This window comes from Halichoeres trimaculatus, unplaced genomic scaffold, assembly GCF_033239565.1.
Source record: "Halichoeres trimaculatus isolate MK-OKI-2021-1 unplaced genomic scaffold, fHalTri1.1 fHalTri1_scaffold_9, whole genome shotgun sequence".
Lineage (NCBI taxonomy): Eukaryota > Metazoa > Chordata > Actinopteri > Labriformes > Labridae > Halichoeres > Halichoeres trimaculatus.
The window spans coordinates 1,449,863-1,477,064 of NW_027437188.1; the positions used below are offsets into that span (position 1 = coordinate 1,449,863).

General features: G+C 41.7%; 1 protein-coding gene across 3 annotated transcripts in view; it reads right to left on the reverse strand.

Annotated features, from left to right (window-relative positions):
- Window positions 1-27,202, reverse strand: part of lrrc75a (leucine rich repeat containing 75A) — a 150,782-nt gene that overhangs the window by 77,623 nt on the left and 45,957 nt on the right. For all 3 annotated transcript variants that reach the window (XM_074678972.1, XM_074678971.1, XM_074678973.1), the window contains one exon: window positions 22,870-22,982. In XM_074678972.1, coding sequence (XP_074535073.1) covers window positions 22,870-22,982 — 113 coding nt within the window. The remainder of the gene's footprint in view (window positions 1-22,869; window positions 22,983-27,202) is intronic.

The following is a 27,202-nucleotide window of genomic DNA, read 5'->3' on the forward strand; positions in this document are numbered from 1 at the left end:
ATCCAAAACGACCAAGACCTGAAAAAGGATTCCTTTTGACCCTTCAAAGAAAATGACAACCTCTCAAGACAGTAAATATCCTGTACTATATCAAGCCACTCTTCAGTTGTAGGTGTCTTGGGTTTTAACCACTTTCTGGTGATTGTCTTTTTGCTTGCTGCCAAAAGCATAGCCAGAAGCTTTTTGTCTCTCAGAGTCCAGTTTTCAAAAGAAAAATCTCCCAAATACAGGGCTTCAACCTTAAAAGGAACATCCTCAGTAAAGATATTGTTCAAATGCTCTCATAGCTCCTCCCAGAACGGTTTGATCAACTGACAACTCCAAAAAATATGATAGGGATTTGCATTTTTTGTCCCACAGAGTCTCCAGCAGGTGTCTCTACTGTTCTGATGTTTTTTTTCTGGGCTGGGGTTACAAAAAATCTTCCAATGTTTTCCCAATAGATTTCCCTCAATGTGTTGGAGGTTGAGGTCATCCATTGTAACTTCAAAATGTTTTCCAGCTTTAAGTTGAAATGGATATGTTTCTCTCCTTCTTCCACTTATTTCTTATACAATTTGTGTCACCCTGTTTAGATACCAAGATACCATTTTATAGTTTAGAAATGAGTTTTGTACAGTGACCAAGTTTCAACAAAGATATCAACACACTGAGAAATTCTGAATCAGCTGTTTTCCAGTTTTCTATTTTGATTAAAATAAGTTCTAACCATTAATATCGGTAGAAGTCATCATTTTTTAAACCGTGAGATTTTTGAAGTTCCTCAAAACTCTGAAACATCGCCTTCTGCATAGACGTGTAATAGGTGGTCAAGCCTTTAGAGACCAAACCTTCTAAATCTCCCATCAATCCTATTGGCTTAAAGGCTGAATCAAAAGCACACCACCTAAATATTTTAGTCAATTCCCTAATCTACATGTTTTGTTCATCCTTTTCCAGGAAGATAAGATTGTGAGGAACATGGAGTCCTGTGGTACGTTTAATTGCTCCTGTAAATCTTTGTCCATTAACATGGATGGTATAGGGATCCATTCCACAGTTGTGCCCTCTATATCTTTACAACCTGCCTTATATAAAGGAGAGCAAAGATAGATTAATGGTCTTAATTGAGCTGCTGTTCTATGAACTGCTTTTCTGGTGTCTGGAATGGTAGCTATTAAAATAAGTAAAGCAAATGCGGAAGATAATTCATTCTAACTGAATCTGTTCTTGAGTATAAATTCAAGAAAGGGATTATAGCCCATCTTTGAATATCTGTTTTTAGCTTTAAGGTTAGGGGTCCAAAATTAGCATCACAAATCCTGGAAAATTTTTTGGTTAATATAACACCTAAATATTTAATAGATTCTGCTTCCCAGTTCCATGTGCACCAGCTCCTAACTTCGGTTGGTAGACAAGGGCGGACTGGCCATCGGGAGCACTGGGAGGTTTCCCTGTGCGCAGCTGCCTCACTGGGCCGGTATGGCCATCTGGGCCGGCAGCGGCAGCCGTCGTCGGGCTGAACTAGTCGTTCATAGACCCACAGACAGCGGTTCTGCCCAACGACGGCGGGGGGGACGCGTCCCATTGTTATGGGCTGGACTGAGTTAAAGTCCAGGGCTGTTTTTCAGTCCTAGTCCACCACTGTTGGTAGACTGTAGTTTAGTGTCAATACCTGGGTCTTGTTAATATTAATCTTGTAACCTGACTGTAGTGTCCACGGTATCCTTTGTGTTTTCCTTAAGTGTGAAGCACTCCTGGGCTGACTGTTCCTGACGCTTGTGGTGCGTGATGAAAAAAGAGTCCAGATGATGCGATTGAAAAAATAAATAATGACATTTATTGGAGTCCTGGTTTTAACTTTTCAATAAAGAAGCTTAAACTAAAAATTTCACTGCGATCTGTGCACGCCCGCAAGGTCTAAAGACTGTGCCCCAGTCAGCCACACCTCTAGGCTGACGTGCTCTCCTTTTACGCTCCCCACCTGCAGGGATCACAGTCAATAGGCACACCCACCACACACAGCTTGGTTAAAAATATAACTCAATAAATAAATACATATTAACTAAGGAATTGGCTCCTACATTACCGGCCTCTAATTGTATTTTGAGGTAGAACAAAAACAATTATCATAACATATCAAAAAGGAGCCAGTATTTACTTATCATTCTTTACAAATGCATCAATTTGATTGTCAGTCATGTGTGTGGTGGTACTCATCTTTACAATGGAGATGTCATCATGTCACTAGTCATCTTAGTTTAATTGCTATTCTTTGCATTCCAGCAGCAGGCAGATTTTGGTTATTGGCCTCTCCAGGACACTGGTGTGTGTTTTCACCTTCACAGCTCGCACCAACCCTTTAGAGTCTGCTAGAACTTCCAATACTTTCCCTAAGATCCAGGATCCACGTGGGGCAGAGGGATCAACAACCAGAACCACATCTCCAGGTGTGAAGTTCCTTCTTAGTTTGCACCATTTTTGTCTTTCCTGCATGAGAGGCAAGTATTCCTGGCTCCAACGTTTCCAGAATAAATCTGCCATATATTGCACCTGTCTCCATCGGCGTCTTATATACAGGTCGTTTCTGTCAAAGAGTCCAGGTGGCAGCATTGGTTTGGCGTTCAGGAGTAAGATGTGGTTTGGAGTGAGAGGCTCCAGGTCTTGTGGATCAGTGGAGACAGTCGTAATTGGCCGGCTATTCAAGATGGCTTCTACCTCACATAACAGGGTTTGTAGCCCCTCATCATCAAGAGTTTGCTGCTTCAGGACAGCGTGAAGCACCTGTCTTACAGATCTTATAAGACGCTCCCATATGCCTCCATGGTGGGATGCTCCAGGAGGGTTAAAACTCCACTGTATGCCTTTTTGAAGCAGAGCCCCTTTGATTCTGTGCTGGTTCAGTGAAGAGAGGGCCTTTCTTAACTCTCTCTGAGCGCCAACAAGGTTAGTTCCATTATCTGACCTTATATGTTTAACCTGCCCTCTTCTACATGTGAACCGTCTTAAAGCATTGAGACATGAGTCTGTGTCGAGGGAGTTGGCGACTTCTATATGAACAGCTCTGCTGGTCATACAGGTAAATAATACTCCATACCTCTTCAATGTGGTGCGGGCTCTTTTTGTTTCGATTGGGCCAAAATAATCAACACCAACGTTAGTAAATGGAGGTAGGTCTGGTTCAAGCCTCTCCAGCGGCAAATCAGCCATCTTCTGCTCTCCGGTTTTGGCTTTGCTACGTCTGCATAAAACACATTCAGCTATTGTTTTTCTTGCTGCAGAGTTGGCTCTGATGATCCAATACCTCTTTCGAAGCTCAGAGAGAACGTGGTTGCGCCCACCATGTCCAGTCCTTTGATGGAAATCCCTCAGAATGAGAGTGGAAATGTGCGAATTTTTAGGGAGTATGACAGGGAACTTTACTTCTTCTGGCATAGCTGCCCTTCTCAGGCGTCCTCCCACTCTGAGCATGCCAGCCTTTAACACTGGATCCAGCCTGTAGAGGTTACTTGTCCTTTTGACACTTGTTTTCCTCTGTAATGCAGTTATTTCCTCTGAAAAGCACTCTTTTTGGGTTAGGCTGATGATTGCGTTCTCTGCCTTCTCCAAATCCTCCAGATCAATGCTCTGACCACCTAATGTGGATTTGATGTCTGTCATTTTCTGGTCCACAGTGCGATCAGCGCATCCGGGGGCTGTGTGTGAAACACTTTCAGAGGAACAAAACACTTTTCTTTTGTGAGCCAGTATTTTCAAAATTTCTTTGAGTTTCAGAAGCCATGCTACTGCAACTTTTAGCTTTGTCCAGCTGGAGAAGTACATGAGAAACTTGTTGGTAGGATTCTCAGTGTCTTTGATGATGACTGTACTTACAGTATGGGTCTTTTTAACCTCTATGTCATCAAAAGAGAGAGGGGTGAATTCCACAGGAACCTTTGGCCAGTCCGTTTCCGATCCCCAGAGCATGTCTGGGCCATGGATCCAAGTCCTGTTCTTTATAAAGGCATCTGCTGTCTGCCCCCTGGAGGCAACATCAGCTGGGTTGATCTTTGTGCTCACATATTTCCATTGTTTAATCTCTGTGGCCTCCCTTATGATGGAGATCCTGTTCGCCACAAATGTGCGGAATCTTGTGTGTTGATTTGCAATGTACCTGAGCACTGCTTGGCTGTCGGTCCAAAACATTGAGCTTTCAAGCTGCATCTGAAGCTCTGTTCTGAGCACTCTGTCTACTCTGGTGGCAAGCACTGCAGCAGCAAGTTCCATCCTTGGAATTGTCATCTTCTTGAGGGGAGCTACTCTGGCCTTTCCCATCATGAATGAGACATGAATCGTGTTCTTGTCATTGACCAGTCTCAAGTAGCTCACTGTGCCATATCCATACTCACTTGTGTCTGAAAAATGGTGTAGCTGTGCCTGACTGTGTTTGCCAAAGTTGTTAGGCTTAAGGCATCTCTCAACCTTGAACTCAGTTATTTTCTGGAGATCCAACTTCCATTTTATCCACTGCTCAGAGTACATCTTGGGTACCTCTTCATCCCAACCATAGTTTATGCGGCATAGTTCCTGTAATAGCAGCTTGGCAGGCAGAGTGAAGGGAGCTAGAAACCCTAAAGGGTCATAGATGGAGCTGACCATAGATAATATTCCTCTTCGTGTGTGTGGCTGCGGCTTGATGCTGACATTGAATGTAAATTTGTCATTTTCCACACACCATTGCACCCCAAGTGCCCTTTCAGTTGGGAGTTGATCTCGGTCAAGATTGAGCTCTTTCACTTCTTTAGCTCTGTCTGCTTCAGGGATGGAGGATAACACCTTTCGGTTGTTGGTTATCCATTTGGAGAGGTGGAACCCTCCTCTCTGACATGCCACTGTGAGTTCCTTGATGAGCTGTATTGCTTCAGCTTCTGTAGAAACAGACTTTAAGCAATCATCAACATAGATATTGTTCAAGATTGTGTCAATCACCTCAGGTCTGAAGTGTTTTCTGTTATCTTCAGCTGTCCTTCTGAGTGCATAGTTTGCACAGCTGGGTGATGACACAGCACCAAAAAGGTGTACAACCATGCGGTATTCACGAGGGTTGAGACTTGTATCCCCTCCAGGCCACCACAGGAACCTCAAAAAATCAACATCTTCATTTGAAACCTTCACCTGGTGAAACATTGCTTGAATGTCACCCATCATAGCAATTGGTTCCTGGCGGAATCTGGTAAGTACCCCAATGAGTCGGTTAGTGAGGTCAGGACCCTGGAGCAGCTCTGAGTTGAGGGAAGTACCATTGAAAGATGCTCCACAGTCAAAAACCACTCTGAGTTTTCCTTTTTTTGGGTGGTAAACCCCATGATGAGGTATGTACCACACTTTTCCATCATTTCGTTTTAGCTGCCCCTGTGGCACTTCCTCAGCATAGCCTTTATCGATGACATCATTGAGGAAGTTTGTATACTCCTCATGAAATGATGCATTCCTTGAAAACTTTCTTTTTAAGCTGGAAAGACGTTGCTCAGCAACATGACGATTGTCGGGCAGTGAAACATCAGCTTTCCTGAATGGCAATCTGAGACTGTAGTGTCCATCCACAATGTTAGCTGAGTCTTTTACAATTTCCATAAACTGTTTGTCTTCACATGACATTTCCTTTGTGTCTTCATAGGATTTTTCATTGAACTCCATGTTGTACTGTGTGACCAGCAACTCATGAAGATCAACCACTGAGATCCTGTTGACAGAGACTGGGGATGAGTCTTTGTCATTTGTTCCTCCTCCTCTTAGTGGGCCGTTGACTACCCAACCAAGTAAAGTCCTCACTGCGTATGGGCCTTCTCCCTGGCTGTTAATGACCTGCAATGGCTCCATTACTTTGGGTGCATTAGTGCCGATCAGTAAGCTGATGTCTGCATCTATGGTTGGTAGTTTGATGTCTTTGAGATATGACCACTTGGCTAGATCCTTTTGATTGGGGATGTTATTTTTTGTAACAGGCATGGTTTTTTGAGTGTAAAACTCCGGAAGGGCTGTGAATGTGGTGCCATGCAGCTCACTCACCTCCAAGCCTTGGACTATATGACTACTGACAGTCTTTTCTTGACCCATGGTGCGTAGAAGAATATTTGTTTTCTTTCCTGTCATGTTCAGCTGATGCATTAGTTTGTTTGTGCAAAATGAGGCAGAACTGCCAGGGTCCAGGAAGGCATATGTTTGTACAATTTCATTCCCCTTGCTGGATTTTACCTGAACTGGCACAATAGACAGGACACACTCTTCTTCACCGGCCCCAATATGCCCACATGCGTTCAGAGAAATCTTTGCAACGCCTTTTGTGCCTTCCAACTTTTCACTTGCTGATGTTCCTTTTTCCTTTCCTATGTGAAGCACAGTTGGGTGTTGTAGATTGCACACTTTACACAACAAGCGGTTGCAGCAGTCTCTACTCATGTGCCCAGGTAGGAGGCAGCCAAAACAGATTCCTCTTTCCTTTAAAAAACTGATCTTTTCTTTGTGCAGTTTTCTTTTGAAGAGCAGACATGCATCCATTTTATGTGCACCTGAACAGAACAGACAGAAAGGTATGTTTCCAGCCTGGCCTTGGCTGCCCTGCGGCTGAGGGAATTTGGAGCTGCATTCAATGTTTGCTATGCTGGTAGCAAAGCTGCTGCTGGTGGGTTTCAACCTTCGCAACAATGTAGCTTTATTACCTTTTGGGGAACTGACATTTTGGTCTTGAATGTTGCCATATACAGGGTCTGATAAGATCTTTACTTGACGTTCGATGAACTTGACCAGGTCACTGAACTTCACCTTGCTGTTCCGCATTTCCTGTAGCATGCAGACTTCAGATCTCCACTTCTCACGAAGTTTATATGGCAACTTAGTAACCAGAGCTTTTAAATTGGAAGATAAATCAAGTTCCTCCATGTATGTGATTTCTTCCATGGCATTGCAGCACCCTCTTAGATATAGAGCAAAGGCCTCTAAAGCTTTAGAGTCTTCAGGTTTAATGGGACACCATGACAGAGCTTTTTCTATATATGCACTTGCAATCTTGAACTCATTGCCATAGTGCTGATGAAGGAGTTCTTTGGCTTTAACATAGCCCCTATCAGGATCCATGTACATGCAAGTTCTTACAAGTTCTCTACACTGCCCCCTGGTGTACTGCTCTAAATAATACAACCTGTCTTTTCCACAGAGTGTTTTGGTTTCTACAACATGCTCAAAGGCTCGTAAGAAGGATCTGTATTCAACTGGATCTCCCTCAAAGACCTTAACATCCTTTTGTGGTAGAGAAGAACAATGTTGTTGGGTGACAAGAGAGGCCGTGATGTCGTTCTGTCTCTGTAAGATGCTGTACAGAGTTATGTCCTGCACGGGCTTAACTTGGGTTGAAGGACTTTCCATCTCCTCTTGTTGTGGCTCCAGTGACTGATTTTGCTCAGAGATTCTTTCCTGTTTCATGGTTCCTGCCTTGACTGGTTTACTTGCCTGTGCGCTTTCATGAAGTTTTTGTGATGCTTTGGGGTATTCTGAGTGCCCCAGTGAGAAGTTGTACTGCAGTCCTTCCTTTGGTCGTACACTTTGTGCTTCTCCTGTGCTCTTGTGCATTGAGTTCCTTGGTGTGTGGCCGTTTTTCTTTTCAGACATTTCCTCATAATACTCATTCATTCCATCCGTTGTTAGAAGTTTGGCTTGAGTTTCCATAGTGTTGAAGACAGTAAGTTTAGCAGTGGCAGCATCCAACTCAGATTGTAATTCCAATGTTTCCTTTCTTTTCCTTAGTTGTTCCCTTTGTATATTGAGCTCCTGCTCTTCCTCCTCCAGAGCATGTTTATCCTTTAGTGCAGTTAGTCTTGCTATTAAAGCAGCCTTTTCCGCTTCTGCACAAATGCGAGCAGAGGATGTGGATGAGACAGTTGAGCATACACTCCCTTTAGACCTGAAGGAGACTGCAGCACTTTCACCAAACCCAACATCATCTTCATCGCCAGCCCTTGTCGTGGAGCCAGACAACCATTTATTAACATCATCCATAAAGTTATCAATGCTGGTTATTTTGGATTGAAACCAAGCGTCACTGTCACGTTTGTCCTCTTCCACGTGTAACAGTGCTTCATAAGCCCGGTGCGCTTCCTTAAAACCATCCAACAAGGTCTTGAATTTATCCAAGTTTTCTTTAACTTCATCTGCGTTCATAACGTCCTCCATTAATTCTTTAATGATATTCTTTCTGCGCGTTAACTGTGCAAGCTTTCCTCTTCTGATTAAGCGCATCTTCGAAGCATGCTCGCCGTTCCCTGCGTTTTCTTCGGCGACAGTTTCATGCAAAACCTTATCAGCCTGTTCGTCCCTTTTGTCGGCATCCATATTGCACAGATTTTATTTTTATTTCTTTATTTTATCAATATGAACAATTCGGCACACCTTGAATCTTGTTTTATGTCCTATTCATCATTATTGTTCCATCAAGGATTCGTTGCGCTGTGCGTTCTCCTCGTCTTCAACAGCGATACAAAAAAAATCATTGTCCATACAATGTGACTCAAATCATTTCCAAAAGTGCTTCTAAATTAGCTTTAACTTCTTCTTTAACGAATTAATTCACATTGCACATGTTTCAGTCTATGGCCTTTACGTTATGAAGCGTTGAGCTTTCGTTACCGCTGTGAGTTCAGCAGGGGAGACTCCATTGTTCTTTGTTCCGGATGGCGCGCTGTCCAAACAATTACTGCCCCTCCAAAGTGGCTGCGTCCAAAAGGATCACTCCTCATCCAAAGCGAGTCTTTAGACTAATGTAGTGTCCACGGTATCCTTTGTGTTTTCCTTAAGTGTGAAGCACTCCTGGGCTGACTGTTCCTGACGCTTGTGGTGCGTGATGAAAAAAGAGTCCAGATGATGCGATTGAAAAAATAAATAATGACATTTATTGGAGTCCTGGTTTTAACTTTTCAATAAAGAAGCTTAAACTAAAAATTTCACTGCGATCTGTGCACGCCCGCAAGGTCTAAAGACTGTGCCCCAGTCAGCCACACCTCTAGGCTGACGTGCTCTCCTTTTACGCTCCCCACCTGCAGGGATCACAGTCAATAGGCACACCCACCACACACAGCTTGGTTAAAAATATAACTCAATAAATAAATACATATTAACTAAGGAATTGGCTCCTACACTGACAGTGAACCATATTCCCTTATCATTTCCATCAGTGCAGACAGATAGTTCACAATAGTTGTTACAGTTAACAATAAGTCATCTGCAAAAAGGGATAGCTTTTGCAAAGCACGTTTGGAATGGCCAGTGTGACCGCAACCATGCCGTGCTTGAGCACGATTCACTTCTCTGCTTCGGCACACTTCGGAGAGGTGGGCTTCGGCACGGTTTACTTCATGCACGTGCACAAGCACAAGGACAGCGCGTGCGATCCATGACGTGTGATCACCGTGAGCGGAGCTATCGACAATCATTTTAAACAAAGCTGGGGTGTCAGAGGGCTGTGTCAGGCAAAAATGACTTGCCATAAATCTAAAAGTCTCCAAAGCTGTAGCAGTGCTCCCTGTGTCTCATTGTTCTGTCTCTGATGACATCATGCTTCATGTAAACAGATGCTTCACAATGACAGAGGCAGGCCATGCGCGTGTGTGATACCTGCCAAAGTCTGGTTCATGTAGGGGTAGTGTGACTGCTGGCCGTGCTCTTCAGCTGGGGAACAGCGCTACTGGGGGGCAATCGTACTTTAGCACAGCACAGTTTGGATGGCCAGTGTGACCGCGCCCTCAGACTCCTGTTATGTCAGAACTCTGCCTTATCCACTGACTTAACGGTTCTATAAAAAGGGGCGAAGAGGAGTTGTTGTCTCATTGTACAAGCAGCAACTACATCAATTAGGGTCTAGTGGAATCCAAAGACATTACTTGATATAGAAATGTCCATCCAGCCATGTCAAATGCCTTCTCTGCATCTAAACTCAGCACTGGGGTTTCTAATCTTTGACGCATTGAATGGTTCAGAATATGTAAAGTTTTCCTGATGTTGTCCTGAGTCTGTCTCTGTCTGGTAAACCCCATTTGTTCCTCATGTATTATCTCTGGTAAAAAAAAAATCAAGTCTCAGAGAAATTTTGGCAGTAAAGAAATTATAATCAATCCTCAAAACACTCACTGGGCGATAATTTCCACAATTCAACTTATCATTCCCTTTTTTAGAAACAACTGAAATAATAGGGGGGATTCTTTTCCAGTACAAAGTTTAATGCTCTTTATAAAACAGAAACCAACTGGTCTTGCATTTCTTTGTACCACTCTGTGGTGAAGCCGTCAGTTCCTGGAGACTTTCCTTCTTTTAACTTGCTAATTACAGATCTTAATTCTTCTTCAGTTATCTCTGAAATTAGCAGTTTATTTTGCTCCTTGTAACTGAAGAGTGAGAAAGGTGGGAAAAAAAGCAGTGGCGCAAAAAGTGGGTATGCACTATATGCGGTGCATGGGGGCGTCTTGCCAGAGGGGGCGCCAAAGCAATGGGTGGGAAACTATTTTGAGTTGGCATCTCTTGTATTTGACAGCTGTTTGTGTAAACGATACGATCCATAACAGAGGCACGTTGGCACGTCACTGATTAGTGCCCCTCCACTCCTTTAACCCTTTCATCCACCCTGTTCGTGTGGGCACATGAAGGACAATTGATGAGAGCGTTTTCTTTTGGTAGGCAATCAAAGCTGGACAGACAGAGAAGAAAGCTCTCGGGGGCACAGAACAGGAAACGAAAGAGGGAGAAAGAAAAAGATTCAGTAGCAATTAAAAAAAAGTTTTTCAAAATGGTTGAAGGACAGTCGGTAAGTTCTGTCAGACAGTTTATGAAGAGGAGGCTTGTAAATATTAAGGATAGATTAAGTGCTACTAGCTAAACTGCGCTGTACTGTCCTTTACTGTAATGAACATGCCCACCGATAGACATATATATACATAGACTATTTAATTAATATTACTACTAATATTACTTCACATTATAACAGATCATGAGATCCTAAATCAACTAGCACCTCTTATTTTAAACATGTATAATGACTCTTATAGAAATAATATCCTTCCTCCAACTCTGCGGGAATCTCAAATTTCTCTTCTGCTCAAGAAAAACAAAAATCCTCAACAGTGTGCTTCATATCGTCCAATTTCACTACTCAATGTGGATATCAAAATTTTGTCTAAAATCCTTGCCACCCGTTTAGGAAACCGTATTGTCTGAAATAATTTCGAATGACCAGACTGGCTTTATTAAAGATAGATCCTCTTTTTTTAATTTAAGGCGTTTATTTAATATAATATACCATCCATCCGATAATCCAGTCTCTGAATTAGTCATCTCTATGGATGCTGAAAAAGCATTCGACCGAGTCGAATGGGACTATTTATTCTTTACTCTTAACAAATTTGGTTTTGGTAAAAAATTTATTTCATGGGCCAAATTACTATATACATCCCCTGTTTCCTCTGTTCGAACTAACAACACTTACTCTAATCAATTCCCCTTACACAGAGGAACAAAGCAGGGCTGTCCTCTCTCAGCTCTCCTCTTTGCTTTAGCCATTGAGCCATTGGCCATAGCCCTTTGTCAAAGTCCTCTGATTAAAGGGATCATGAGAGAGGGACTAGAGCAGCGTGTTTCCCTTTATGCTGATGACCTTCTCTTGTTCATTTCAGATCCCAATACCAGCCTATCTGAGGTCTTTGGTATTCTAAATAGATTCCAAATACTCTCTGGATATACACTGAATCTTGAAAAAAGTGAGGTGTTCCCTATAAACAGAGCAGCTCATAATTACCCACTAGAATTACTCCCTTTCAAAATCACTCATCAGTTTATCTACCTGGGAACCACTGTCACCAGAAAGCATTCAGATCTTTTCTCAACCAACTTTCAACCTCTACTTGAACAGACAAAGTCCAACCTGAAGTCTAGGTCATCCCTTCCCTTATCAGTTGCTGGCCGTATTAATTCTGTTCAAATGAATATTTCACCCAATTTTATATATCTTTTTCAGTGTTTGCCAATTTTTATTTCAAAATCATTTTTCACCAAATTTAACAGCATTATTACAACTTTCATTTGGAATGGCAAGCCACCCTGGATAGCATGGGCCACTTTGCAGCAACCAAAACAAATGGGAGGTATGGCCGCTCCAAACTTTCAGTATTATTATTGGGCAGCTAACATAAGACCAATTGTCCACTGGCTCTATGAACATCCAGGAGCTGATGCCCCCTCATGGCTACAATTTGAGGCATCATCTTGTCGCCCCAAATCCCTCTCAGCTCTAATCTTCTGCAATATGTCTCCTCCTACTGAATATACTAAAAATATTATTGTAAAAAATACAGTTAAAATTTGGACTCAGTGTAAACGTAATTTTAATTGGTCATCTCTTTCTCTAAGAGCTCCAGTTTGCTCAAACCACCTCTTCAAACCTTCTTTATCAGACAAAACCTTCAATGACTGGGATGTTCTGGGCATTAAAAACCTTGCTGACCTTTATGACAATGGTGCATTTATTTCATTTGCCAACTTCCAATCTAAATTTAACATACCAAACCAGGATTTTTTTTTAGCTATTTACAACTACTGGATTTTATGTCAAAGAGTGTTTCTCAGTTCCCCAATACACCACCAAAAAATCCAGCTGACCCAATTCTAGAGCAGCCTCAAACATTTAAGGGTGTTATTTCAATTTTATGCAATGAGAAAACAGCATCTTTTGTACTGAAGCGTGAATGGGAAACTGAGTAGGGCTGGACAATTAATTGGATTTTAATCGTGATTTAAATTTTGCCATCTGACAATCATAAAAACAATATATAATCGAAGAAAACAATATGCCACACAGTGTAGATGTATGCAAGTTCCTGTGCTTCATAGCTCTTCTGTGTTCCATGTGCAGCCACAGGGAGTGTGTGTGACTTATGTGTATCAATAATACTGTATGTGCCACTCGCTGGTTTTTTAAAGTTGTGTTTAAATCAGTACTGAAGTTTTTGAAGAAATGAATAATTGTGTATATTAATTGTAATTTCAATATCACTTAAAATAATAGGGATTCTTATCTTTACCATAATCGCCCAGCCCTAAAACTGAGTTAAATATAACACTCTGTGATGACCTCTGGCTGTCCATTCTAAACAGGGTCCACACTTCCTCTGTTTTTGCAAAACAATCTTTTATGCAATGTAAGGTCCTGCACCGCTGCTTCTGGACCAACCAAAAGATGGCAAAGATCTTTCCAGACGCGAACCCGAATTGCAATCAGTGTGGTGCTACTCCTGCCAATCACATTCATATGTTCTGGTCTTGCACAAGACTATAATCACTTTGGCAAAACATTTTCGTTTTAATAAGCTCTGTTACTGGTAAATCAATATCACCATGCCCCCTATTGGGCATATTTGGTACATCTCTGATTTGGGGTTATCAAAAATTGAATCTGATTGTACTGCCTTCATCACTCTTTTGGCTCGCAGAAGTATTTTATTCAAATGAAAGGATTCTCTGCCACCCACCTATATGTAATGGGTTCATGATTTTCTTTTCTTTTTAAAACTTGAAAAGATCAAGTTTTCCCTGTGGGGAAATACCAATGCATTTTATGAGATTTGGAACCCATATTTATCTGCTTTAAATCAAAGTGTCCTGCAACCACTATTGTCTTCTTGATAATATGAGTTTATCGAATGCATTATGTGAGACCTTTCTCTTTTTTTTTTTCTTCTTTTGTGTTTTTCTTTTCTTTTTTCTTGTCTTGTGTGCTTGTTTTTTTCTTTGTAAATGTACATATTATGTTTTCTTTGTTTTTTTATTTTTATTGATGTTATCTCCCTTGTTTATGATTGTGACTGCTAAAATGAAATAAAATGGAAAAAAAATAAATAAATAAATAACAGATCGTGAGAGATATCATTCAAGAAATATACTCAGCAAGTCATCCACTGAAGGGTTACAAGGCTCTGGAGAAATTTAATTTCCTCATACAAGAGAATCTTGGTGTTCCCAATTTGACAGTAGCCCTTAGAGCAGACCTGGGCAAACTACGGCCCGCGGGCCACATCCGGCCCTTTGTACGTCCCTGTCCGGCCCGCGTGACGCCAATCATAAACATAAACATAAAACTCGTGCGGGTGCATATGCCTTAATACTCCATCTATCACAGGCACTGAACAAGACATTGTGGATTGAATTCTCCCTCTCCTTCACTGGCACAGTCTGTCTCCTCCTCCTGAACTCTACTGTTCTGAAGACAGAGTGCCGTCGCGTACACGCGCAGCGCGTATGCGCATCACACACCGAAGACGGACAGAACTTTACAACGATACGCGTTTCACTATTTTAGAGTCAGCCTCCTCACTATAAAATTCACGCTGCTCTAAACTTTCCTGATTGAAGAGGATGCTACGTTAGAGCAGAGCTACGTTAGTTTAACTCACGACATGTCAACACCAAAAAAGAAAGAAAGGAAACAGCTAAGGCTCTGATCAACTCTTCATCAATAAGAGCTGCACCGTTATCTGTCTCCGTCTCTGAGGTCTCCTGCAGCGTCTCTGGATCAAACCAACTAAGAGAGAGAGAGGGGTGGATGGTTTTTGAGTTTTCAATATAACGCCCAAGTACAGGACTTGATTTGACTTAGTAAAATATTAGAGCTCACAGAAGCAAACTTAAATTTTGGGGACTATCAGGAGAAATCACAAGCCAGGAGAACAGCGGGAGAAAGAGTTTTAAAAAATGGGAGATTCCCTCCATATTCAGGAGTGTTGGCAGTCTGCCAGCACTCTCAATCAGTAAAAGTGAGTTCATGTATGACGGATATTGACAAAGACGAAAACTTAAGACATTTTCTCTTTCATTTTAGGATTCAATAATTGTTTTTTTTTTTAATTTTCTACTTGACCTATACACCACAATTTTACATAACCTAATATAAACATTTACAGAGTGTTTTATTCTTCTGATTATCAGTTCCAGCTATTCAAAATATTTAATTTAGAGCATTTTACGATGGAAGACAGTTGGTGGCCCTCTGACACAATTCAGGTTCCTCATGTGGCCCCTGGTAAAAATTAATTGCCCACCCCTGCCTTAGAGTATTCCTGACCTTGCCTCTGACAGTTGCATCTGCCAAGAGATCCTTCAGTAAGCTGTAGCTTATTAAAACATACCCTCGATCGAGTAAGAGCAATGTTTGCTTGCAGTGATCTCAATTGAAAACAGTGTGGCACGGTCTATTTCATTTGATGCCATTTTTGACAAATGGGCGAGTGCAAAGGCAATTTAGTGGTGACATAAACTCAACAAAAATATAAACGCAACACTTTTGTTTTTGCTTCCATTTTTCATGAGATGGACTTAAATGTCTCAAATTAATTCCAGATACACAATAATACCATTTCTCTCAAAAATTGTTCACAAATCTGTCTAAATGTGTGATAGTGAGCACTTCTGCTTTGCTGAGATAATCCATCCCACCTCACAGGTGTGCCATGATGCTGATCTGACATCATGATTAGTGCACAGGTGTGCCTTAGACTGTCCACAATAAAAGGGCACCCTGAAATGGGCGTTTCTTTTTTTTTGCATTACTGGGGGTCTGGGGACTCAGAACCAGTCAGTATCTGGTGTGACCACCATTTGCCTCATGCAGTGCAACACATCTTCTTCGCATAGAGTTTATCAGATTGTCAATTGTGGCCTGTGGAATGTTGGTCAACTCCTCTTCAATGGCTGTGCAAAGTTGCTGGATATTAGTGGGAACCGGTACACACTGTCGTATACGCCAGTCAAGCACATCCCAAACATGCTCAATGGGTGACATGTCCGGTGAGTATGCTGGCCACGCAAGAACTGGGACATTTTCAGCTTCCAAGAATTGTGTACAGATCCTTGCAACATGGGGCTGTACATTATCTTGCTGAAACATGAGGTGATTTTCATGGATATATGGCACAACAATGGGCCTCAGGATCTCATCACGGTATCTCTGTGCATTCAGAATGCCATCAACAAAATGCACCTGTGTTCTTCGTCCATAACAGATGCCTGCCCATACCATAATCCCACCACCACCATAGGCCACTCAATCCACAACATTGACATCAGCAAAGCGCTCACCCACAGGACACCACACACGCTGTTTGCCATCTGCCCTGAACAATGTCGAACAATGTTATCCGTGAAGAGAACGCCTCTCCAATATGCCAGACGCCATCAAATGTGAGCATTTGTCCACTCAAGTCTGTTACGGGGACGATCTGGAGTCAGGTTAAGACCCCGATGAGGACGACGAGCATGCAGTTGAGCTTCCCTGAGACTGTTTCTTCTTGTGCAGAAATTCTTTGGTTATGCAAACCAATTGTTTCTACAGCTGTCTGAGTGGCTGGTCTCAGACAATCTTGGAGGTGAACCTGCTGGATGTGGAGGTCCTGGGCTGGTGTGGTTACACGTGGTCTGTGGTTGTGAGGGCGGTTGGATTGTACTGCCATATTCTCTGAAAAGCCTTTGGAGATGGCTTATGGTGGAGAAATGAACATTCAATGCACAAGCAACAGATCTGGTTGACATTCCTGCTGTCAGCATGCCAATTGCATGCTCCCTCAATGCTTGGGACATCTGTGGCATTTTGCTGTGAGACAAAACTGCACATTCCAGAGTGGCCTTTTATTGTGGGCAGTATAAGGTACACCTGTGCACTAATCATGATGTCAGATCAGCGTCTTGATGTGGCACACCTGTGAGGTGGGATGGATTATCTCAGCAAAGCAGAAGTGCTCACTATCACACATTTAGACAGATTTGTGGACAACATTTGAAAGAAATGGAAATATCATTTATCTGGAATGAATTTTAGATCTTTGAGTCCATCTCATGAAAAACGGGAGTAAAAACAAAAGTTGCGTTTATATTTTTGTTGAGTATAGTTACATAGTACAAACTGATGTTCAGATATCCTAAATTCCTAAGTCCACTACAGAGAATGATGTTATTAAATCATTAAATTATTTGTTTGTTGTCGATTAAGTTTGTCACCTACTTCAATGTGAAAGTTAAAACATAAGCCTGTCATAAAAGCATCATACTTTGTGATTCCTTAATACCTAAGATTTATACGTTTACATTATATATATATATATATATATATATATATATATATATATATATATATATATATATATACACACACACTCACACACACACACACACATACATATATATATATATATATATATATATATTAGGGCTGGGCAAGTTAACGCGTTAATTTCGCGTTAACCCGTCAATCTATTAACGCCGTTAAATATTTTATCACACGTTAGTTCATGTTGCTCACATGCTTTTATTTTGTAAATGTCTGTCGCTGACCGGAAGTGAAATTGGCGGAAAAACACGATGAGTAACCAAAACAAGCATGGAGAAGAGGGGCATTTCGGCTATATTTTTTCATCCATTGCCAGTGTTATCATAAAGTCAGCTCGTCTACCGTCTCCAGAGTACGATTTCGAGTTTGACGGTTGTCCTTACCGGTTTGAGCCTGAGTACACGGACGAGGAGCTCCATGAAAGAAGGATGCAGAGGGAGAGAGACGAAGAGCTGGCTCGAGAACAACAAACAGGAGCACGTCCACGACTCAATGCGAACTGTTGGTGCGCTTGTGGACCATGTTCGCCTATGGCAACAGAAGAGGACTGTGTTTGTGATACCGATGGATAGCGATGGATGTAAAAATATAGCCGAAATGAGCGATTTTGCAGAGATTATGTCCTGCGCTGAAGCTCCCTTGCCGTGGCCCCAGCTAAGTGCGGCTAAAATCAGCTGGATTTAAATAACTTCTGAAGGACTCCGAGCTGCACAATGTTTGTCTGAGTGAGTATATGAGCATGCGCACACCTATAAATAAGGTCCAGGTGTCAAAAAAACAGAGTTGTATTTTAAAGGCGCTCGCTGCTTAGTGTATCAGTCCGCGCGCACGGCGTGCCAGATATAAACAAACGCAGGTAGTCTGCCAGGACAAAGAGACACAATGAGAACTAGAGCCTTATTTAGCGGTGTTTTTGTGTGAAAGCAACGCGCTGAAAATTCTCTAAATAAAGCGTGAATGCAGACCGATATCACAGTTTTTCGGTAGGAGTTCATTTATTTGTGTTTTTGGTCAAGTAAAATATGGCCCCGGGTGTTTGGTGCCAGCGCCCTGGGCTTCTGCTGCACAAAAACACTGCTGTAGAGGTAAGTTCTGCCCTAAACCTTGTGATAGGACCCAACTTGTTCCATCCCGGAGTATCACTTTAATGCCCTGACAGTGGCAATAAGCTTTAATTTTATATTTACATTTTGTAAATTTGATTTGCACTCAATATGTGATTTAACTATTACTGTATAACAAGTACTGATTTAGTGTTTGCATGACAGATGTTATGGCACTTTCACAATGTGATTAATTATGATTAATCAGGGAAATCATGCAATTAATTACGATTAAAAGTTTTAATCGTTGCCCAGCCCCAATATATATATATATATATATATATATATATATATATATATATATATATATATATATATATATATATATATATATATATGTATATATATTGTATGTATGCACATGTATAAATATATAAAAGGGGTCAACCCTCAAGGACATACACGCCAACATGGTTGATCCATTAGGGGATGATGCTCCAGCTCTATCAACTGTGCTGTGAAAAAGTGGGCAGCTGAATTTAAGAGGGGTGGGGACAGCCGTGAAGATAACCCAAACGCCCTGCCACAGCAACAACCCAAGAGAATATAGATTGTCAGTGTCAGAAAATGTTGAATTTAATGCATGCCAAGTTTCATCACTATGACTACTATACCATACCATACTATACTATACTATACTATACTATACTATACTATACTATACTATACTATACTATACTTTAACCCCTTCCCAGTGAGGCCATGAACTTTTCAGCCCACCCTTGTAATTTTTACAGACACACAAGCACTCTTCTTATAAATATGTTTTCCTGCCTTTTTAAAATGTAAAAATAAAATGATTTTAACTGAAAATATTGAGCTTGTTGCTGCCTCTCTGCAGAGTTTCTCTGTCTGTTCTTTGGAAGCCCTGGATGGCCTTAACCAGGGATCTCAAACCCATGGAGGGCCAAGAGGCTGCAGGTTTTCTTTACAACCAAAAACTCCACCAGCTGATTTCACTGATTAGTCCCTGCTCTCTGCTTGAAGGTGAGGTAATTAGAAATAGAAATAGAAATAGAAAATACTTCATTTATCCCCGAGGGGAAATTCAGGAGTCACCGCAGCATTTAAGAAAACAAAAGTAAGAAAGAGTATAGAAAGTGCAAAAAGGTCCATAAGAAATAAGATGACGACATCCCGTCCACCACTCGTCCACCACTCCAGTCAGCCAGTCTCCCCCTCCACAGGGTCCAGGACTGAGCCTCCCCAGCAGTCTGTTCAGTCTCTGCCTCCTGGATCCTGTCTGCTCACAGCAGGCGACGCTCCTCCAATGTGGGGCTGGCGTCCGATGTCAGCTCCATCAGCCACGTCCGTGAACAGCACGATGCCGCTGGGTTAGCATGGCTAGCTTGTCCATCCCCCCGGAGCTAGATCCCACGTTCCCAACAACGATGGATGGAAGGACAGGTCCACATCGTCACCTCCCAGCTCACATCCGAGAACCAGCAGGTCGTCCTCACCTCCTTTTCCCCAAATCGAGGGAAATCATCAAGTCCTACATTAGTCAGCATTGACATGCTACAGGCTGCTAACAGCTAATTTCGCATGTAAACAATGCAGCCATGGTTACATGTAGGATCTCCAGACAAATACAGGAGAAAAGTAGTAAAAAATATCGCCGAAGCCACAAAAAGTTTGGTGTCCGTGACCAACAATGAACCATACAAAGTGATGATCCACTCCAAAAACAAAGATTATGAAAAAGAGACGAAAAAAATTACAAGAAACTTACAAAGACGAGAGAGCTGCTGCAACAGGCAGCTACTTGGGCAGCGCCTAGCAACGGAATATTATTAAATTAGTGAAATCAGCTGGTGGAGTTCCTGGTTGGAAAGAGAACCTGCAGCCTCTTGGCCCTCCATGGCACAAGTTTGAGATCCCTGGCCTAAACTCTCATGTGAACTAAACGGAGAGAACCACTGCAAATGCATTACATGCCTATAAAAATTAGCACAATCTCAATTTGGTCCAGATTTATTGCAGTTACACTAAACTTTGGGAAAACTTCATTTACTGCAGAAAACTTTAGGAAGTTATTATTATTATTATTATTATTATTATTATTATTATTATTATTATTATTTTCAAGTTTTCATTTCGCTTTATCGGACTTGCTTCTGAGCCTGGGAGCTCTTTAATAAACATATGCTTAAAGGCATTTTAACAAAGTTCAGTGTTGGAGTTTGTTTTATTCAAAATTTGACAATATTTTTACTTTGACTATGAATGAATATTGGCTCCAAATATCAGCCTCTTTGACCACTAATGGTCAGTAATGGTATCGGCCTTGAAAAACTATTAAAAAAAAAACCTTATTGGTTTATTTCTGCTAAAAACTCTCACTACAATATCAAGCCTATGAAATAACATGTAGTTATGAGGGCTTCGAGCCTCCACATTAACCGCAAAAAGGGTTCCAGTCAGTCATAAGAGCTGAGCGGGGCCTCTATTTAGGCAAACTCGCAATCCTAATATCCTCTAAACTGCCCCCCCAGTATTAACATGTGTGACTTCCTGTACTTCTGGAGCTAGCCTCAAGGGAACACTGGAGAAACAGCAGGTTTTAGCATTGTCTCATTTTAGTATTGTCTCATATTTTTAGACTCAAGGTTGCCACATAGTTTGTCTGAACATTTTCAAAAACTGTTTCACCTTTGTTAAAGCCTTTAGCTCGTGTGATAGTCTTTAGCTGGTGCTCTATTGCTCTCCTGTTTATCTTTCTCCTGCTCTTCTGTCCTTTTTCTGTCTGACAGTTAGGCTCCAGTGTCCACCATCACTACAAAATTAATCACAGGAATCGTTTTCAGCAGAGAAAAACACAGATCTCTCTTCTCTCTACTAAACTTCATCAACCGGCGTGGTGTTGTCATGGAGACTTAGACTTGCCATCAATACGGTCCACTCTGGAGGCTAAGAAGTAGGATTTTTAAATAACCTATCATGGTGCTGATAATCTCATTTTAAAGTGTGGATTATGATGAGACATATATCTGGAAGAGAGACACTTAAAAACTCCTTACAGGGACTTCGAGGAACAAAAAAGAAGAAAAGTAAAGTCTAAATTAGGAGACAAAAAGCTAAATTTATGAGAAAGTTAAATCGTGTATCCTCACATTTTTTAATCAAATTTTGATTCAGGACCATGATCAGAAAATGCTCTCAAGTCCTTTGATCTCTCTTGTCCTACATCTCTGGCCTTGTTTCTTATATTCTTGACTCATAATCGTTTTATTTTGACCTGTCTCAAAACTTTATCTTACTCTGTCAAATGTTTGAAATTATTGTCTTCACTTTGACTTTTCTCACAATGACTTGATTGCTCGAACTTTTGGATTTTGAGTCTTAAACTGACTTTTCTCATAGACACAACTTACTTTCTAAACTATTTGATATGTACTTCATTTTCTTGACTTCTCCAATAAGTATGCATTGCTTATTACTCTTTTGAATTTTGATCTCTTAATTTAGACTTTTCTCTCAATCACCACTTACTGTGTTATTTTTTTTTTAACTTGTTTGACTTTTTATCTGCTTTTTATCAAAAGATAGGTATTTTTTTACGTACTGTTTTTGCAATTTAAAAAATAATTTTAACTTCTAACCACCTGATTTTCAATGACTTGATATTTGTAAATGTCTTTCTTATTTCAAGGCCAAGTCTCCCTCTTTTTTAATGGGCTTCCATAAAAAACAGTGTGTCAGAGAAGGGAACCTTTATTTAAAGTGATCCTCAGTCTGTTTTCATCAGAGGATGATCTCTTTGCTTATCTTCACTCTCTGAATGCACTTCATTTAAACCTTGTATTTACTGTCTAAATACTGATTTCATAGACTGAGAAAGCAGAAAGTTTCTCATATGTTAAATATGCCACTTTTATCAGCGCTCTCTAAGGCCTGAGGATATTTCTTTGCTGTGTTTACAGAGCAGACACACATTGATTAGTTGACTAAAGAGGCCTTACATGAGGGATTTGCATATTGTGCATTACCGCTCTATAGCTATTATTATTATCAAATCAAATCAATGTAAATGTTATATGGTCCCAAGCCTGCAGAGGCTTTTACACTATTCACACACAAACAGGAAGAAGGGAGGGAAAGCCAACTGTTGCAGTGCAAAGTAATGCAATTACAGCCAGCGCAGATACAACTTCAAATGCTGTAATATTCAGCTGCTTGATTAGGAGTCACCCTGAAACTCAGCCATGAAATAATAAGATAGGCAATAATAAAGGAGTTACAGGGGGATTATTCTGCAGGAAGGAAAAGGATGAAGACACAGCAGGGGGCCCAGACTCCCTCCATGAGGGAGCCAGAAAATAAAACACAGACTCCCAGACTCCAGCAAATTCTCCTGTGGCATCCAAAGGGGCAGCAGATGATGACACAGTGCTGACAGAGACACATGCTGTACCATTTAACACACACACACACACACACACACACACACACACACACACATACACACACACACACACACACACACACACACACACACACACACACACACACACACACACACACACACGCATAGACACACACACTCTCTGTGAGGCTGCGGAACAAAAGGCCTCGTGGTGCGTTGGATGGCAGTGTCAATAATTGCTCTGAGTCACTTACCAGGCCTGGGGCTTTCTCTTCAGCAGGCCTTGTCTCCTCCACTGGGAGTGAGGGCTCAGATGATAAGTCAGCTGACGACAAACCTTCTCCATCGCGCCAAGAGAGTCGCCCTCCTGTTGGAAACATGGATAGAGACACACAGACTATCAGCTCAGCTTCAGAGGTCTCTCAGGTGATGGGGAGCCGACAGGTGGCTTCATTAGAGGGTTTCGGAACGTTAAGCATGGGACCGACTGGTTTGTAAAACCACTTCCAATATGGCCACATCAGCTGATGTGCTTCAAGAATCTTTACATTGTCACATTTTTTGATTAAGAGTGAAAGAATAAACTCAGACTTTCCATACGGACTCCTTTGTTCTCATTGAACTGCTTACGTTTACGTTTACTTATGATGGCCATCTTTTACAGTCTAACAACAGAAATTAAATTCAAGAGGTAAAAATGATGGCCAGGGCTGCAAGGAGGCGCAACGGTTAGCGCTGCAGCCTCACAGCAAGAATGTCACCTGTTCAAATCTCCACCTTGGCCAGTGGGCCTTTTTGTGTGGAGTTTGCATGTTCTCCCCGTGCATGCCTGGGTTCTCTCCAGGTCCCCTGGCTTCCTAACCTGACACGCCATACGGACAGTTTCATATATCCGCCACGGAAATATTTCACTAGTCCATCTGGGTAGCAGATGACCAATCCGCATCAAGCCACGGTATGACGTAGCTTATGTTTGCCGCTGCTGAGAAACAATAGACGAACAACGACAGGAACACGAGAAACAGTTGTGATAATGACGTTAGACGACTGCTGCTGTTTTTGTAAAGTCAACTTAAGAATCAAAGGAACACTAACGAGTACGAAAGTCTGCTGACGTCACGTCTTCTCATCACTTACACTGCTCCCATAGCTCCTGCCTCTCTTCCCTGATTGGGCCGGTCAGAATTTAGCTGAGTGAAATCGTTGGTCATTGGAGCCTGACAAGATGGATCTGCTGGATTTCAGAAACTGAATCAGGCAGGTCCGTCTGCTCTGAAAGGTTACCGGCTTCGTCCCACAGTCCAAAAACATGCTCACCAGGTTACTTGGTCACTCTAAATTGTCCGTAAGAGTGAATGTGTGGGTAAATGGTTGTCTGTCTCTGTGTCAGCCCTGTGATTGACTGGTGACCAGTCCAGGGTGTACCCTGCCTCTCGCCCAATGTCAGCTGGGATAGGCTCCAGCCAGCCACAACCCTGAGCAGAATAAACAGTACAAAAAATGAATGAATGAAGATGATGGCCATGCAGATCTTTCCAGGTGTTAGGATCTGCAGTGTCTTCCCCTTTGTTTCTCCTGTGTTGCCCCTCCCCTCTTGTCTGTGTTTGTCTGTTTCCCCCTGTATTTGTCACTGTGGGTTGGGCACCACCTCCTATCACCTCACCTGTGCCATCTGCTCACCTGTCAGTCATCAGCTCATCAGCCACCACTCTCCTCTGCAGTATAAAACCTAGTCTGAATCTTCACTCGCCGCCAGTTTGTCAGCTACCTTGTTGGTAACCTTTGGAAGAGCTTTTCAAGATTTGTCGGACTTTTTGGCTCTTTCTAACTACCTTGTTTTTTCTGTTTGCCTCTAGCCTCGCCACTTTCACCGCCAGTCGGCCACGGTGCCCAGCCCTCCTGTATTCTTGTTTTTTGGATAAAGAAATAAACCTTTGTTCAATCACGCAGTCTGGTCTGTTTGAGGGTCCTATTCTAGCCTGGAGCATAAGCTTAACACCAGGTAAATGAAATATGCACTATATTTCATATATATATATATATATATATATATTGTTGTCCACAACATAGGCTGCTTGTCTTGGCTGCCTGGCTGCGCTCTGCGACATAGGCTGCTTGTGCTCCACGGCAGTGAGGGCTCCAATTGAAATTCTCTCTCAGTAATGGTAATTTGAGTATGACTGAAGGCAAAACCCAGTTTGTCCTTTTTGATTATAATTTTAGCCCATCAACACATCTCATTTATTAACATATAAAACATTAAACGCGCTTAAAGGTACACAGTCCATGCCATGTGGGGCACAGAAGGCCTGTACTCTTGGCAGGTTAACATCTTAATGTACAGCGGGGTCTAATATCCACTGCATTCCCTCCTCACTCACGGTTTGAAATGAGTCAATTCAATAGGCTGTGAAGTAAACTTTACAAGAAGACATAAAGTAAATTCAATTTAAGATTATTAGCCATAGTTACTAACCTTCTAAGTGCAATTGTTTTCCTAGATTCCTTTAAGCAAGCTCAACTTGTCACAATTTTACAGTGCAATAAAGTATAAAAACACCTTGTCAGATTTTACTTTGAGGTTTTGCAAATTATTGAGTTGAAACAACTGAAAGCCTCTTCTTGGATCTCCCTGCGGATATATTGTACAAAGGGTAATTTAGTTATTATTTATTTCATAAATAGTGTTATATATTTCATTAATAATGTTATTATTTATTTTCTGATTTTTTTCCCATCAAGATCCCTGAAAGAGTTATTACCATTTGGTTATGTGTGGCTTTCTGGGAAACAGTAAATATTTACGTTTGGACACCTCTGCAATCGTCACACTTTTTTTTACAAACTGACCCTGGCCCCCCATCAGACTAGGGACGAGTTGTTTGGCCCAGACGGGAATAAGTTTGGGGACCCTTGGTCTAGATTGACCCTGTGTCAGAGTGACGGTCCATCAGGGTAAGAAGAGAGGCAGATGAAGTGATCACCCATCATGCCTAGTGCGTACTGTCCAAGCCTGTGGGAGCAGTGCTGTGATCTGAAGTTGCTGCAGTTGGTGAGGTCTAGGTTCTGCAACAGTCTGTGCTTAAAGAATGAGGTCAGCTGACAACCCGAATATACTGAATGACCAGGTTATTCCATCAATGGATTTTCCTTCTCCTGATGGCACGGCCAAATTCCACGATGACAACGCCAGGATTCAGTCGGGCTCAAATTGTCAAAGAGTGTTTCAGGAAGCATGATACATTATTTTCACACATGGATTGGTCACCACAGAGTGCAGACCTTAACCCCATTGAGAATCTTTGGGATTTGTAGGAGAAGGCTTTGCACAGTGGTCACACTCTACCACCATCAATGCAAGATCTTGGTGAAAATTAATAAAAAACTGGATGGAAATAAATCTTGTGACATTTCAGAAGCTTACTGAAATAATGCCACAGCAAATGCGTGCCGTAATCAAAGCTAAAGGCTGTCCAACGTGTCCTTTTTTTTTTTTTGTTGGCGACTCTTTTTAGGTCATGCAAAGTACACACTCTTTGCTCAATAATCAGCTTGTCTATGTAAAACACATTCTCTTTGTGAAGATTGGACTGGAGTTAAGCTCCACAGTGAACCCATTTTTTAGTCCTAGGCATGTTTGATCAATGAGGGCCATGATGTTTTAATCAGCTCATGCTGCCATAATTTCTGATCTCTCCATACTTCAGACAGTTGAGTTAAGTTGGTTTAAGGTGAGCTGCACTTGCATGAAGACCTCTGTTTTAGGAGGAAATCAAATCATAAACAGATTCCCCCTGGTATAAGTCAGAGTCTCATCCAGGGGGCATGTTGCTCCTGTTTTTGCTCTCCATTCAGACTGATCATCCTACATACACTAAGCTCACTGAAACAGGACTGAACTCTGCAAGCAGGAACTGCTAACAATAGAATCCAGGCTCCTGGTTTTGTATTATACATTTCTGTTAACACCACAAACCAATGTAAGGTTTAGCTGATTGTTACTGATTCGTGCATCAGGAAAATAGAGCTGAAGCCAAAAGACCAACCATTCACACCTTCAGTCGTCGGCTCTGTGATTTATCTTATATTTATCTTTTCTGTTATTTCCCCGAGGGCTGAGGCCATAACCCTGATATTGTGTTCAGGTCAAATTTGACCCGTTTTCAAATTTAGGTTTGAAAAAGTACCATTTACTTTTTTGTATTGGAACAAGGCTTCATCTTATCCTCAAACACAACTATTTTAGCACCACAGAAGAAATTTTTGACACTTTAGTAAATTTTGAAGGCCTCAAAAAAAGAAGAGGGGCATCTGTGGTGTTACGATTAAAAATGACCCTGCAAAGAATACTGACTGTTGCATGCATTTCTTAAAAACTGTGGGTTCCCCCACCACACACAGAGACAGACACAGACACGGACACAGACACAGACACAGACACAGACACGGACACAGACACAGACACAGACACGGACACGGACACAGACACAGACACAGACACAGACACAGACACAGACACAGACACATGCCGAAACACACAAACACTAGTGTAGAATCCGTGTGTGTGTGTGTGTGTGTGTGTGTGTG